Source organism: Gymnoscopelus braueri, assembly GCF_963280865.1.
Source record: "Gymnoscopelus braueri genome assembly, chromosome: 9".
Lineage (NCBI taxonomy): Eukaryota > Metazoa > Chordata > Actinopteri > Myctophiformes > Myctophidae > Gymnoscopelus > Gymnoscopelus braueri.
The window spans coordinates 54,374,625-54,390,640 of record NC_137610.1 but is presented as its reverse complement, the minus strand read 5'-3'; the positions used below and the strand labels follow the sequence as shown (position 1 = coordinate 54,390,640).

Genomic DNA, 16,016 nt, shown 5'->3' with positions numbered 1-16,016 from the left:
AGTTAAATCAAAACTGATAACAATTATCACTGCTATAGAATCACGCTGTAAAAATGGTCTCTAATGGGGGCTCCCTGGCGTATCTTTTCAAATGGGGGGCCGCGGGCTAATATGTATCAATTTGGGGGTCCTTGACGTGAAAAGGTTTGAGAACCACTGCAATAGACACTGAATGACGGATTAGATATGACTCTTTTCTTAAACTGATCACGTAGTGTTTTCATCTTCAAACATACGATCAATCAGTAACATTCTCTGAGACAGATTTCTAGAGAGGTAGAAATAAAGTTCATTTAATGTCTGCCCACTAAAATGGTCAAAGAACAGCATGACCAGGATTCAAAACAAAAGAACGTAAGACGGATTTGTCAATTAAAACTCATGTATTTCAGGTATATTCTGTAACCACTTTGACCCAGCGTCCCTGTGTGGGGTGTGATGATGACGTTGGTTGGAAATGTTCAAACACGGTCAGGAATTTTCAAAATAAATAGCCGATCTACAATCTCACAGCCTCGTGTAGATCTGTTTTTGAATATGAATAGGCCTTATAAGTGGTTTATAAATCTCTGAATTGTCTCTCCCAACTCCATTCATTAGGATAGAAATGAAATGAGAAGAAGCTACCCTATAACCGTAATGACTTGGCGGCAGTGTTGAATAATGCGTTACACAGTCAGTGTGAGTAAGAGGGCCTCCTGGGAACTAGAAAGGTTCCCGGTTCGACCACTGGCTCCTCCTGGCCTTGTGTCAAAGTGTCCTCGAGCAAGAATAAACGGAACCCCTCAACCCCATTAAGACCGGGAACGCATCTGTGTCATTCTAAGATGTATTTGGCTGTTCAAAAATAGCAGATCTACAAGCTCATAGCGCCGCGCTATGAGCTTGTAGATCTGCTATTTTTGTCTATCTATTTTTTGTCTATCTTTGAATAAATATATATTTTTTAAAGTGAACATTTTAATTCAAATCTTTGCTTCTGGGGGATTCTACAAATGTCTTTTAAATCCTAACAGTTTAAAAAAAAAACTTATGTTATAATGTCAGTGGTTCTCAAACTTTTTTCATGTCAAGGACCACCCAAAATTATATGTATTTGGCCGCGGACCTCACCATCTAAAAATATGTTGTTCCAGGGACCCCCCAGAAGCAAAGATTTGAGTTAAATATGTTCGCTTTAAAAAAAAAAGTTTGCACAAACGTTGATTATTTCAAAAATAGCCAAATAAATCTTAAAATGACACAGATGCGCTCCTGGTCTTAATGGGCTAATAGATCCTGATGAGTCGGTGCCTTGCATGGTTCGGTTGGTTGGTTGGTTGCCCCCGCCATCGCTGTCCTGTATGTAATGCACATTGTAAATGTCTTTGGATGAAGGCGCTATAGAAATGCTGACCGTGTCCCCCTTTTTTGTTTAAATGTGCAGCATGGAGTAACTGTGAGAGAAGCACATGCACACAAAATAAATAACCTCCAGTGTTCTACGCTTAGTGAAATAACCACATGAACACTTACAGTAGTACCTATTCTGGGCTGAGCATAAGGCAGAACATAGCAGATCTACAAGCACGCGTTGTTGTGAGTTTGTAGATCGGCCATTCTCGGCGAGGATATTTGGTGTAGAGGGAAAAGAAAGGTGCAGACCAAGTATAGGGCCCTGGGGTATCCCAGTCAACAAAGTATACACGATTTAAGTGGTTAATAATAGCATAAATAAACATAACGGTGAGGGATTTCATTGTACAGCTCATGGCAACAAAACGACTGTTAAGTCCACTGCCTAAAGTGGCTGATAGATAAATACAAATACAACACAAGAATGTAGAAATGAAACAAGGCCATTTGAATGATGGACTGGTTACCTCCCAAAGCGGCAGGTCGGATAGGCAAACCTAACAGTATTTAGCTGGTGGCATCCTTGCTATTAGGGGTTGTAAAAACTGCATCACTGTGAATCAATCTTAAGATGATTATAAGGATTCAACTGCATCGATACATTTTTGGCCAATTAAATATGGCACTTCTTGAAATGAAATCTGCTCAGAACTTAAAATGCATTCTTTAAAAATAACAACAATTCAGCATTGAAAAGGATTCAGTGTATCAAAACAAATTGAATCGCGGTGAAATAAAGACAGTTCGTGATGAATTTAATGTGATTGAATATGTTTGAGCTCAGAGATTCAACACCGGTCCCTAGTACTATGGTATGATTGAATTTGCTGAGGTAATGGTTCGTTAAAATGACACACTTCAAGTTTGATGCCAACCCTCAAATTCCTACAAGGTTCAATCTCTTTCGGCTGGATCATCATCACAATAGCACAATGTTTTAAATCGTGACATTAAAAAACATAATTTAACATAAAAAAAAATTTACTCCAGTTCTGGGTACCAAGAGTTCTAAACTGGGTCAATGAAATGAAACAGAGATAAATAAAAAGTTTTAAAAAAAAGTTAAATATTTCCGATATGACTCAAATCTGAAATGATTTAATCTCCCTCGATTCCCCTGAAACCTGTTATTCAGTTCTAAATAAACTCATATAAAACAGGAAGGTATTTCCTGCTCAATTATGGCATTATGGACGTTAACTCCAAACATTGAATTCCGTCGTTTTGTCTGTAAGATATCGTGGTCACACTTTTAAGTCCTTCTGCCCAGCATTGATTATTACCACCGATCTAATGAACTGACGATCTTCACAATACGTCTGATAGAACTGCTGCTTACAAGGATTCAACACACTGGAGGTAAAGACTTGTAGCAGATACACTGACATTAGAGGAGCACGTCGCCCATTTTCAGCCTTATCTTCAGGTCTCATTGGTGGGCTGCTATGGACATTTAGGGAACCTGCTTACCAATGACACAATTAATGGAGGATTCCAAGCTAATAGAAAATACAGCCTTTTCTCTTCCTGGAAATAATGCTGAAATAGAAGTCATTGTTCTTGCATTACATTAATACTACAAAATAAAAGAGTTTGAAATGGTGTTTGAAATGACTAGACCTGCCTGCCGATTACATCACTAGTAGGCAGGTTTCTGAACTGTCCCACAGCCCTCCCTCTGAGACACAGAGTAGAAATAGTGCATTATAGTGTAATGCAAATAGTGTATTATAATGAGCAATTAGTGAGGACCAATTATATGAAGATGGGTTGACAATGGATGAAGTGGTCCTATAGGGTAAAAAGGTTGATTAAGAGCAATATGATTCCCCAGCAATGAGATAATAATGGAATACACAGTGGTATAAATATGGGATTGTGCCAGACAGTCAAACGGAGCCACTTCAGCTCACATTCAGAAGAAAGCAGAAACCAGTGTCTTCTAAAGTGAATCATCTCATATATGCTTCATTCTGCGGTGAGACGACTTCTCATCTTGAAACCATGATAGGATTTATTGGCGCGAGATGCGTTTAAAATGCTACTCCCTCGCAGCCTTCTCTCCTCTCCGACAGACAGGCATCCCTTGATTGATCCGTCCATCTAAAAGACAGGATGGGGGAGTTTCACTATTTGTCAACAACTCGAATCGGTAGCAAAGGTGAACGCCGTCCGTCCGTCCGTCCGTCCATACGCCTGCAGAATGAGTCCAGCAATGCGAGACGCTCCTCCATTAACGTTTCATAACTGCAGTGCTTATGCATAAATATCTGTACAGTGCCACTCCGGAGGATGACGCCAGTTGAGACATTTAAATCATAGGCGACCAACCGGACACCCTCCGGTTCGGTTCAGTTTGGTGTGATCATGGCATCAGTGCAAGAATTGGTTAAAAAAAAACAACAGCTAAGCACAACAGCTTAAAAAAATACTTTACTTGTAGGGAAAAGTGCCAGTACATCACAGGTACAACGTTTCAGCCAAACGATTTGGCCTTCCACATTCCTCACCTGAGGAAGGCCCAAACGTTGTTGTACAGTACCTGTGAAGAAGTACTGACACTTTTTTTGCCACAGTAAAATATTTTTCAGAGCTAAGCTGTTGTGCTGATTTTTCCTCTTTCTTTAAAACCGTTGCTCATCCTGTCCTGCATCCAGCATCAACTGGACGTGCACAACATTCTCCTTTTAAAAAAAAAAAATCAGTGCAAAGAAAGAACTCTCACAGCTATAAGGAGGAGGATAGTGTGAGTGTGTGTCCGGGCTTTCCGGCTTTCTCAGACGGCGAACTCGACTCCGCTCTTTCTGGAGCGGCCGCGGCGCAGTCTCAAGCCCGCGAAGGGGTTGATCCACAGCAGAGACGGCCGTCCCCCGAACACAGTCCTCATGCCCTCCCAGCGCGTGTGTCTCTCCCACGTGGGCTTCTCGTTCTTCAGCCGCTCGATCTCCTGTGGTCACAACGCAAAGCGGTGTGAATTTTGTCGAACTATTAAAACTGTCTTTTTTTCACTGAGCAAAACTAAATAAAAACTAAGCTATGATGACTAAATCTGTGGCTAAATATAATTGACAATTTCGTCAACAAATAAAAACTAGACCCAAATGCTAGCGAGGGAACTAGTGGAGAAGAGATCCAGTAGAACTAAGACAAGTCATTTTAGGCTCAGGTGTCACACTACGAAAATAACCGATCTACAAGCTCACAACGCGTCGCGAGCTTGTAGATCTGCTATTTTTGTCACACAGCTAAGTATAAATCAGGCATTACAATGCCATAAAATAATTTTTAGTCGACTAAATCAAAGTTCTGTAGATTTAGTCAACTAAAACTAGACTTAAAAATCGAATATTTCAGATGACTAAAATATGACTAAAACTAAATGGAATTGTATTCAAAAGACTAAAACTTGCTGTAAAAATGAACACTGGGCTATACACAGTCACAGTGGTGAGAAATTAAACAGCTCTAAATCCTCACTGTTCCCGGGGGTCGCCCCAGCAACATTTTAAATATAGCATTAATTATTCAACCACTTTATCTACATTTTAAACTTTTGTCTATTCAAAAATAGCTGACGTACAAAGCTCACGTTTTTTTTTTTTCAACACACATTTCATCTTCTGGGGGTCCCTGGCACACAACATTCGCAGATGGATGGGGGGATCCGTGCAGCCAAACACATTCATTTGGGGGGGGGGGGGGGGGGGTGACATGAAAAAGTTTGAGAACCAAATCACTGGATCTACCTGTGCCAAACATTGTGGATCTGTGTCTGACAGCAGGTTGTAGTGCTCGCTGCTCACCGTCTCGTCGTTGCAGATGGAGTGGACCTGGGTGCCGAACATGACGGCCGTGAAGGTGAGGAAGAGGAGGCCCTCCAGGCAGAGGAAGATCATCAGCAGCACCGTCACGGGAGGGGAGAAGTCGCTGCACTCTGAGAAGAGAAGGCCCCGGCCCAAAACAAGCACAGCGTGGCGTCATGTAGCAGCAAAGGTTAAATGATGGTACAAGTTTAACGCACTTTACGTGTGATTAGAGCATGTGATCTTCTCATGCGATTCTTCATCTACGACGTGATTTTAATTTTAGGGCTGTCCAAATTAACCCGTTCAATCCGGGGACGCATCTCTGTCTTTTTTTTTTTCTTTGGCTATTCAAAAATAGCAGATATACAAGCTCATAGTGCCGCACCGAGTGCCGCGCTATGAGCTTGTAGATCTGCTATTTTTTATTTATTTTTTTATCGTTTGTGCAAATTTTTGCAAATTTGTGCAAATCTTTAAATGTGTATTTTTTAAAAGCAAACTGGAACAAAATAAAAATATTTTGTTCCAGAGACCCCCTGAAGCAAAGATTTGAGTTACAACATATATATATATATATATATTTAAAGGTTTGCACGAATTTTCACCATTTATAGCAAAAAAAAATAGCAGATATACAAGCTCATAGAGCTTGTATATCTGCTATTTTTGAATAGCCAAAGAAATCTAAAATGACAGAGATGCGTCCCCGGATTGAATGGGTTAACGCAATTCACATCATAACGTCAGAGGTGGGTAGAGTAGCCACAAACTATATATATTTTTTAAATAAAACTTTTTACTTGAGTACGTGTAATAAAGTATCTAGTGAGAAGACAACTCAAGTACTGAGTTACTTTATAGGCACCGATTTTATTGTTTAAATCCAAAGAAATTCACTTGTGTGAATGATTAGTCCACGCGGCCAAATACATATTAATTTGGGGGTCCTTGAGCCAAACATTGTGCATCTGTGTCTGTGTCTGAAACCAGTTTGTAGTCAGTGTTGCCATGTCTGCTTATTAAAAGCGACTTTGGGCTTATTTTTTCTGTGAAGTTGCTTGTAAATTGTGGTAGTTGCGGGTTGCGGGTTTTTGCGCTTGTTTCGTGTTTTGCGTGTAGTTGCTTATTTGGATAAACCAGTGGTTCTCAAAATGTCAAGCAAGGACCCCCAAATTAATATGCATTTGTCCTGGCACAAATTTGTCCATTTTGTGCCAGGGACTCCCACACCAGATTTGTATCCTATATTAAAATGTTTCATGGGTGTTATTTATTTTGAAGTATATGATCGGAAATCACAATTGTATTTGCGGTGTGACTTGACCACTGAGTTCATTAGTTTTAATCGTTTGACAGCCCTAGTTTTCTTTCTTCTGTGTTTAGTCACATGCAGTCTTTTACTTTTACTCACATTGACGCTAGCTTTTGTTTCATTCAGTTCATATAAAGCACTTTAACCCATTAAGACCTGAGGCGATTCTTTAAAAAAATCGAAAGTTTTTGGAAAGAAATCAATTTCAAGATTTTTCAAAAATAGCAGATCTACAAGCTCATAGCGCGGCACTCGGTGCCGCGCTATGAGCTTGTAGATCTGCTATTTTTGAATAGCCAAAGAAATCTAAAGTGACACAGATGCGTTCCAGGTCTTAAAGGGTTAATAACTTTGTTCATAAAAAGGTCTGTAGTGCAAATAATACACTGTGTTTATATACTGTTTGGTAAATGTCGTTCATTTTGATGTGCAGGACATAAGAGTTTATATGGGTCACTGTTTGTATGTTTATTAATAAGCCCTGCATATTTCATACTTATACTATATTTGAAAATAGCTGATCTACAAGCTCAACAGGTCTTGTCTGTAGTTTAGGGCACAGCTCTATATATCCATGTACATGCACAGTATGCAAACACAGATTCTTAACTTGTAGATGTGTTAGATCACTACCTACCCAGGGCAGTTCTGCTTGTTGTTTTCAGTTGATAACGTATACAGTATGTGTTACTGTGTCACATAATGCATAATGGTAGATGAGGATGCCTATTTATTTAACCCATTAAGACCTGAGGCGATTCTTTTAAAAAAATTCTAAATACTAACCGTTTTTGAAAAAAAAAAAATCTACATATTTTTTTCAATATTTTTCATAAATAGCAGATCTACAAGCTCATAGCGCGACACTCGGTGCCGCGCTATGAGCTTGTATATCTGCTATTTATGAATAGCCAAATAAATCTAAAGTGACACAGATGCGTTCCAGGTCTTGATGGGTTTTAACAGTGTTTGTGGCTCACAATTGTGCACGGCTTTTATGAGCATAAAGATGGACACTGCATTGTGTGAGTAGGCCTCCACAAGTACACATTATTACTAAGTAATGTTAAATGTAGTTCTTATTTTTCCATTGTTTTGGGTTGTTGATTTCCAATAATAAATAAAGCATATTTGCCCACTCTTAATAACATTGTTATGACATGACAAATTTCCTTTTAAATTTTGAACAGAATAGAAAAAGCTGATGATTGCTATTTCATGGGGATTTAAAAACATGATCTACACAGAGTGTGTGTGAATAACACAAGCTATTGGGTCTTGTCTGATCTACTATAGTAGGTCAGGTTTTTTATTATTGGGTGATTCTGATTCCAACCATCATCATCTCCTGGAGTGCTTCATGTGGAGAAGAGGACAGCGCTTCCCCTCCATTCACTGAGGAGCCCAGGTGCATGTGAGACTCCACAGTCTCCATACCCAACATCACTTATTATTTGGTTGTAATAATAAGTGGCCACTCAACAAATTCAATTCATCGTTGTCTGTGTCATTATTGATATGCAACACTGGCTCTTAAAAACACTAGAGTTTTCTGATATTAGCCCAGATATTGACATAAACACCATTGGCTACTACTTACCTGTTTTCTCTATTACTAGTTCGTAACTAGGGTTACACTTGCGCACGGGGCTGTGCACCTCTGTGACGCAAAACGCGTCACAGTGCCCCAAATAGGCTACGCCATCACACTTTACAACCCGGAAGAAGGGGTGAATTCGCCTCATGCGCTGGGTGAGCAAGTGGATGGGAGGGGATATCCGGTGCCCTCTCTATTATTTTTAACTCTATGTGTCCCCCTGTACGTCACTCCCTCAAGCCCGCGGTGATACACATGATGATTCAGACCGGTCAGACGGTTCTCAAGATATACGACGACACACGAACAGACACACAGACAGACACACGAACAGACACACAGACAGACACACGGACAGACACACAGACAGACACAAGGACAGACACACAGACAGACACACAGAATCTCTTCCGTGTTATACAGATAATGATAAACTAGGCCGATGCCGGGTGGGAACACATGCCCCCCGGTTATGTAATACCTGTTGTACCCGTCATACTTCTCAGAGTACCAGTTGTACCTCTCTGTCTGTCTGTGCCCCTTTTATGCCCATATATGGAGATCACTGTATGTCAGTTTCGGAGCGTTAGAACCTTCACGCCATATTAGGGCATCAGCTTCCCTGATTGGCCAAGCTTCACGTGATGTCATATTATACAAGTGGTAGTCCATCAATTTCTTCAAATTGTTCTGGTTGCAACAGAAATAACAAGCCTGATACTGAACTGAATTGCATGTGTGAACCCCTAAAGATCTTTTACAGAGCAAGATTCAATTCAAAATCACTTTGGTCCACAGTGGTGCTGGTGAGTGAAATGTTTGGCCAGATGAATTCTGTAAAAGGAGCATCGAGGACGTTCTGCCATGCAGCCGTGGTGGTGGGGAACACGGTCTACTCCTTTGGAGGGACACAGGGGTATGGAGCTCTGTCCTCGGGTCCGATTGATGTGCACATCTTGCACACTGATAAAGACTCTTTCTGCTGGAAGACATTGCCCCCCAGCGAATGTTAACAATGAACAGCCTGAGGTTCCCACTAAGCGCCTCCATCACACGGCTGTGCTCATAGAAAACACCATCTACCTGTGGGGGGGGGGGTATAAATACCGTGGAAAGAAATCTTTGCAGGAGATATGCAACGAGCTGTGGGGATTTGATGTCGACACTCACACATGGTTAAAGCTTCAGACTTCTGGGGAAGTTCTAAAGGTGATGTGTTGCCATTCTGCCTGTGTCCTGGATAAGGTCATGTATATCTATGGAATTTGGGATGAGTGGACAGAAGGCTATTCCTCCATTGCACATATTATGATCTACAAGTTGGACACCAACACAATGAAATGTACTTTAGTTAAAGCCAAAGGCGACCGACCACCTGTTTCATTAACCCATTGATACCCGAGTGCCGCGCTACGAGCTTGCAGATCTGCTATTTTTGAAAAATCGTGATTTTTTTTTTTTTACATTTTTTTCCGAAAAACTGTTAGGATTTAGAAAATGTTTAGAAGCGGCCTCAGGTCTTAAAGGGTTAAGCAACTCTGCCACCATGATCGGGACAAAGATGTTTGTATTCGGGGGGCTCCTCGAGGGGCGAGGACGGAGACGACTGGTACAGCGACATCACAGTGTTTGACACAGAGACCGACGACTGGAAGAGCATTCCTGTACCTGAAGGGGAACCAGTTCCCCCAGGATGTGATGAACATTCAGCCTTTGCCTACGAAGGAGAGCTGTACATATTTGGTGGCAGGAACCACCACGAAAACCGGTTACAGTTATTCAATGATCTGTGGAAATTCAATGCAAAGACTTCCTCCTGGAAGAGGGTTGAGCCCAACGGGAATGGCCCATGTGTGAGAGAGGGGATGTGCTGTTGCATGGTGGGAGGTCGTATCATCTTCTTTGGAGGAATTGAAAAGTCAAAGGATGTTAACTCTTTGACTGCGGACGACGCGATAACGCGTCAAGTGCTACTTTGTCCAGTTGGCCGTCGACGCGCTTGACGCGCGTTCATTGTTTAATCTCTGATTGCGCTATGCTGCTTAATATTCAATGTTATTCTCGAGTTCCACTTACTTCACGGACATCTGCATCCGGTTTCATGGCCTGGATTCCGTTTCCGGTTTTTGATTTTTTTCCCCAGTCATTTTCGTCCAAAATAGGTAAATAAACGGGTTTTCACACGGTATAACGGACAAACGGACAGGTTCTCTTCTATAATCTATGGTCTGGGTGACGATCAGTCATCGCCGTCGTGTATCACATCGTAATTTTCGCCGATCAAAACAATCTGGGGGACGTCACATCCGTTTTCATGTTTTTCCTTGTCTAATCTATCAAGAAGGGTGAGAGAGACCCAACGACATGATCAAGCTGTCATGTGCTGCTCTCTAGTGGCGGATTTGTGCTGGGTCTTTAAATTATGTCTCCTTAAATTATTTTCATGAGAAAAATTTAAAATATAAAAATAAAAAAAACACGAAAATTGCTGGCACTGGGGGAGTACTTTATGAAAATACTCTGGCAGTCAAAGAGTTAATGATGATGTTGATGACCTGTGTTTCTTAGATTTGGAGGCCAGGTTTGCCAACGCCTTGCAATTTGGGAGCTTGCGAGCAAGATCTCCAAACCACGAGCTCTATGAACCTCTCCAATCTGTCCAACAGAGGCCCAACACACCCCTTCCAATCTGCCAACAGATTGATTAAGAACCATCTCTCTGCTACTGACTCAGGCTCCTCAAGCGCCTTTCCACCCACACCTCAGACTCACCCGATCGGTTCTCATGGTTCAACTCATACTCATCCGACAGGCAACAGTTTGTGACTCCATCAATGGATACAGCTCCCACGTGCCACAAGGTTCTGTACTTAGTCCCCTCCTTTTCACCATTTACATGATCCTCCACCATGGTCTAAATTTCCATTGCTATGCTGTTGACACCCAGCTGTATCTCTCTACTGTAGCACTACACCAGCCAAGCTCCCGTTAAATCCAACTGTTAAGCGCCGAGACCGTAGCCCTACGGTCCACGGTCTTTTCGCGCAAAAAAATTCCGGGTGCACTTTCGGATTTTTTTTGATCCACTTCCGTTTCCGGTTTGATGACCGGAAACAGAATTATTTGGGATCCGGTTTTGACGATCACGTCCGCCCTCGTTCTACAGACGAAACTGAAACTCAATTCTCTTCCTGTAGTTTTTTCTCCTCGCATATCACTGTTTAACGTAAACCGTTCTAACTACAACATGGATGCCCCGTTTGACACGTGGTCTTCACTGGTAGAAGCAGTGAGATGTCGCCGATGTAAACAGACCGTGTACGGCTCAATCTTAAGGATTTTAACAAGATCTATGGCGACATGAAAAAAACAACAAAAACACCTTGGCACTGGTGAGTACATTATGAGATTAACCTCTGGCGGTCGATGTGTTAAAGAGCTGGTTACCCCTATTACTGAACAATCACTCTATAGCAACTATTACTATATGTAGAGCTATGTAACTTACTTAAACAAAGAATATCACAACACCTGAGACCTCTAAAGCTTGAATGTAGGGATACTTACCATTCCACTGGACTTTGACACAGGTTATGAACTGGTACCCACAGAGGGTCAGAGCATGGGTTGAGATGAGGGCGATGTACATCTACAACCACATGAAGAGAGGTGAGTTAGAAAAAAGAGGTTGTGCCTCAACAATGGGCTTTTATCAGAGGAGTGCTATCCCCAAAATCCAGTAAACATGTCGTTGCTGTCGGGAAGAAACCGCTTATCGCCATATTTTAAATGTTTGCGTTTTTCTTTCGTGAATTAGCGCCATACTTGATCAGCATCACACACAAGTATCAAAAGTAGCAGATCGACAAGCTAGTTTTGAGCTCGACGATCTGCTACTTTTGCTGTTGAATTTGAATCCTGATAAGTAACAGTTTTGGACATAACGAGGTTTCCACTCGACAAGAGACGATATCTAAAATACTCAAAAAGGTAGCACATCCCAAACGTCAAGTCAATAAGAGGACAAAACACTTTATTTGGCACATAGTATACCAACAAACTTGACACTGTTTTCAGAAGGCAATTACCATGGACCAATCACTTGTATGACATTGATGACATAATTATAGATAAACATCATGTCATACAAGATTGGTTCCTGGTGATTGGCTTCTGATTACAGCTGTGTGTTGACTCTGCCCTTGTGTATAAATGCAGTTGAATCTATGTGCTGTAAATGCTCTGATGAAGGCTTGTGGCCGAAACTTGTTAACACATTGGCTGCCAAAAACGCAGATCTGCGTTCTATTTTTAATAAATACGTGGGCTGCCAAGAACGCAGATCTGCGTTCTATTTAAAAAAAAAAAAAAAAAAAAAGTTTTTTTTTTAAAATTTGACCCAAAGACCAAGGAGATATGATTGTTCGTGTTTCTGATATAAAGAAGTCATCAGTATCCAGGCAGCGCAGCAGGGGACTACAGTACGATCTCTATCACTGGTGCTCAACGTGTGGTCGGGGGACCTCCAGGGGTCCTCGAGGGTGTTCCACTGTTCCAGGGTGGTCCCCAGCTAAACGATTGATAGTTAGGAACCAAATGGACCATTACGGGGTCTGTAACTCCAAAAGCGTGCACGACAGTGTAACTAGTAACTTAGTTCCATTTGCACACTCAAGAGTTGAAATAACACTGAGGAATTTACAGCGTAGATTTTGGGGTCCCAGAGATAGAAATCGTATCAAATGGGGGTTCATGGCCTAAAAACATATCAAACTGGGGTTCTTTGAAATAAAAAAAGAGGTTGAGAATCACTGATATTTAACCCATTTAGACCTGAGGCCCATTCTAAAAACGCCTTCTAAATCCTGCCCTAAGTTTTCTGAAAAACTTCAGACACAAATATGTATTCAAAGATTACAACAAATGTATGTTGCTATATACTGTACATATATACTGTACATAGCAACAGGAACCCCAGAAGGGGTTCCCGCCCTGAAAGGTATAGTTACAAATAGGGGTTCCCGCCCAAAATGGGCTAAATAATATGCAATCTCATGTTATTCTAACAGAAGCCCATCCCTATTTGTTACACATTTATGACAATGTCAATAATAACCACAACTACTGCAGCACCTTGACAACTAAGTACTGCAAAAAGGGCTTTGTTCACAGAATGCTTTTTTTTTTGGTCTGGCAGCGCCTGTCTGCCATGTATTTCTATGGTAAATAGGTGCCGGTGCGGTCCTCTTACTAGCACCCCGAACATCGCGCTTCAAGCAGAAAATAGTTCAACATTTGGAGAGGATCCTCCTAGCTGTGTGTGAAAACCTAGAAAACCTAGATTATTACTTATTAACACATTGAATGCCAATCGCGTAGATCTACGCGAACCTATTTAAAGCCGCAGCGTGCCAGTCGCGTAGATCTACGCGAACCGCCGATTCCCATTGAAATTGCCCCAGGTGCACTTTCCGATTTTTTTTTATCCATTTCCGTTTCCGGTTTCCGGTCGGAAACAGAATTATTCGGGTTCCGTTTTTTTCGATCGTATCCGCTTCCTGTCTGGGATCCTGTTTGAAACTCGATTTTCTCGGTTGTTGTTTTTCTCCTCGCTGATCACTGTTTAGCGTTGATCGGCTGTATCTTCAAGATGGCGGCACGGATTTGGAAACTGTTTTCGCTGGCCGTTTCTCACAGATCCGCTGTGTGTTTAGAACCAAATGAACGCGCACTTTTAACTTATTTAGCGAGGTCTGTGGCGACATGAAAAAAACAAAAAAACAACAATAAAACGCTGGCACTGGTGAGTACATTATGAGATTAAACTCTGGCATGGAATGTGTTAAGCTTGCAGATCGGCTACGTTCAGTGTGCGACACACGGCCCGCAAAGAAGTCAAACAATCCTTTAGAGAAAGCCAAGAGAGACATGGTGACAGTCTGGTGACTGAGAACTTTAATCCATGTATTCAGAGCGCTCCTCGGCTCCAAAAAAAAAAACGCTTTCTGCAGAGAGACATGACCTCTAAAATAGCCAAAGAGACTTTTCTATTCTACCTATTCTATCAAATGGGTCACCAATATAGTCACCTGGGTCCTGAATCAGTCAGCGGCCACTGACTTTCCTCCAAGCGTTTGGATTGGCAGGTGAGGAGATGATAGCACACATCAACATTACTTTTTCATTAATCGAGAAGTGTTTTTTTTAATATCGACGAATTGATTAACTACGCAAGGCCTGTTCTATACCTCATCGCACAACAGTATCGTGGAAAGATTGTGAAACTAGCAGATCTACAATTTTCACTATTAACACATTGGGTGCCAGAATTTTATAATAACAGATTACGTTCGGTGCCAGAAATCTCACCGTTGAGCTGCGCGGCGCTGTTTAAGCTGTAGACTCCACCACGTGCATTCCATGTGAAACAAAGCATGCGTGCATTTTGCACAAATGGTCCTGGCTAACGCCTGGAAAGATAACATCTTTCACGCGGGTCACAATGGCGGAGCGATCGCACATACAAAATGAGTCGTTTTCCCCAACGTAAAAAGGTTTCGGAGTTATAGGGGTTTTAGAGAAGGAGATGTTTTTTTGGCACGGTGATCTATTAAGGCCCTTCCTTCTCAGAAGGGCCCTTCCTTCTCAGAATCACTGTGGGTGATTCCAGAGCTGCTCTGGATGAATCAGTCCATCATGTCAATATGAAGGTAGAAGTGTTCCTTTATACTTACAGTGAAGAGCACAAAGAAGCGCTGGTTGTTCTCGCCCACACAGTTGTTGACCCAGGGACAGTGGTGGTCCATTTTGCGGATGCAGCGCCTACATATACTGCAGAGAGAGTGCAAACAGCAGGATTAACAAATGCACAATTTCCTATCTAGTTTACATTATATCTTGTTGCTCTTATGTTATCTACATGTGTGTAATCTCAGCGTCATTGTAAATGAGGGTCTCCCTCAATGATCTCTCCGAGAATCTTAAATAAAGGTTGAATGAAAAAAACATTATATGTTTTATAATGTTTTACCCCCGGATTTAAACCCGGGTCTCCTGTGTGGCAAGTGCTGATTTATTCATTTTTTTATCACTGAGCTAATAGAGCCTGCCTGCTTGCTCAGGGGAGATATTCATTTTCAAAATAAGTATAGATTAGTTGTATTTTTTTAGCCCCTTTTTCTCCCCCATTTAGTTATTATGCCAATTGATTCCTCCCCACACACATTTCTGTGTTGTCACTGCTGTTGTAAAATAAGGATAGATTATTAGTCGATTATTTTATTAAATTATCGATTAGCGATAGTTTTTTATTTATTATTGATTAAAATAGATTAATTCGATGAACTGCTGCAGCTCTACGTAATACCACATGCAACATGACTTCACTCTGAGTAGAGTGAAACCTAAATCACTGTTTCCCAAACAGTGGGTTGGGACCCATTTGTGGGTCACATACTCATAATTATGGGTCACAAGTGAATACCACTTTTTTTTGTTTACTACAAAAAAGAATAATTAAAAAATAAAATAAAAAGTGAAGAGAATTTCATAACTTTTCAAAACAAATCTTGAAAATGAATTTAAAAAAAAACTTTTAAGAAGTAGTGAAAATAGCTGGTCACTAGTTTGAGTGGTTGGAGACATCGAATTTCTCTTTTTTTGGGTCTCGAGCTAAAAGGTCGTCTCACCTGCAGTGGTGGGCCCTCTCAGGCTTGATGCTGCAGCATTTGGGACACTTATAGATGACCTCCCCAGGTTTCAGCTGCAGGCTCTCCATGTACTTCTTGGTGGCGTTGCCTTTGGGCACAGCTCCCTGACGGGGGGGGGGGGGGGACATGGAGAGGAAACAGCATCATGAACAACCAGGATAGAAACACTCCACTGGCTGAACATTCATAGTTCTCCC

At 41.5% G+C, this 16,016-nt stretch overlaps 1 protein-coding gene across 1 annotated transcript in view; it reads right to left on the bottom strand.

Annotated features, from left to right (window-relative positions):
• Positions 1 to 277: 277 nt before the first annotated feature.
• Positions 278 to 16,016, bottom strand: part of LOC308091378 (palmitoyltransferase ZDHHC7-like) — a 28,100-nt gene continuing 12,361 nt past the window's right edge. The window contains 5 exon segments of the mRNA XM_080436963.1: positions 278 to 4,342; positions 5,199 to 5,329; positions 11,678 to 11,759; positions 14,845 to 14,941; positions 15,799 to 15,923. Of these exon segments, the coding sequence (XP_080293089.1) occupies positions 4,172 to 4,342; positions 5,199 to 5,329; positions 11,678 to 11,759; positions 14,845 to 14,941; positions 15,799 to 15,923 (606 nt within the window). The 3' untranslated portion in view covers positions 278 to 4,171.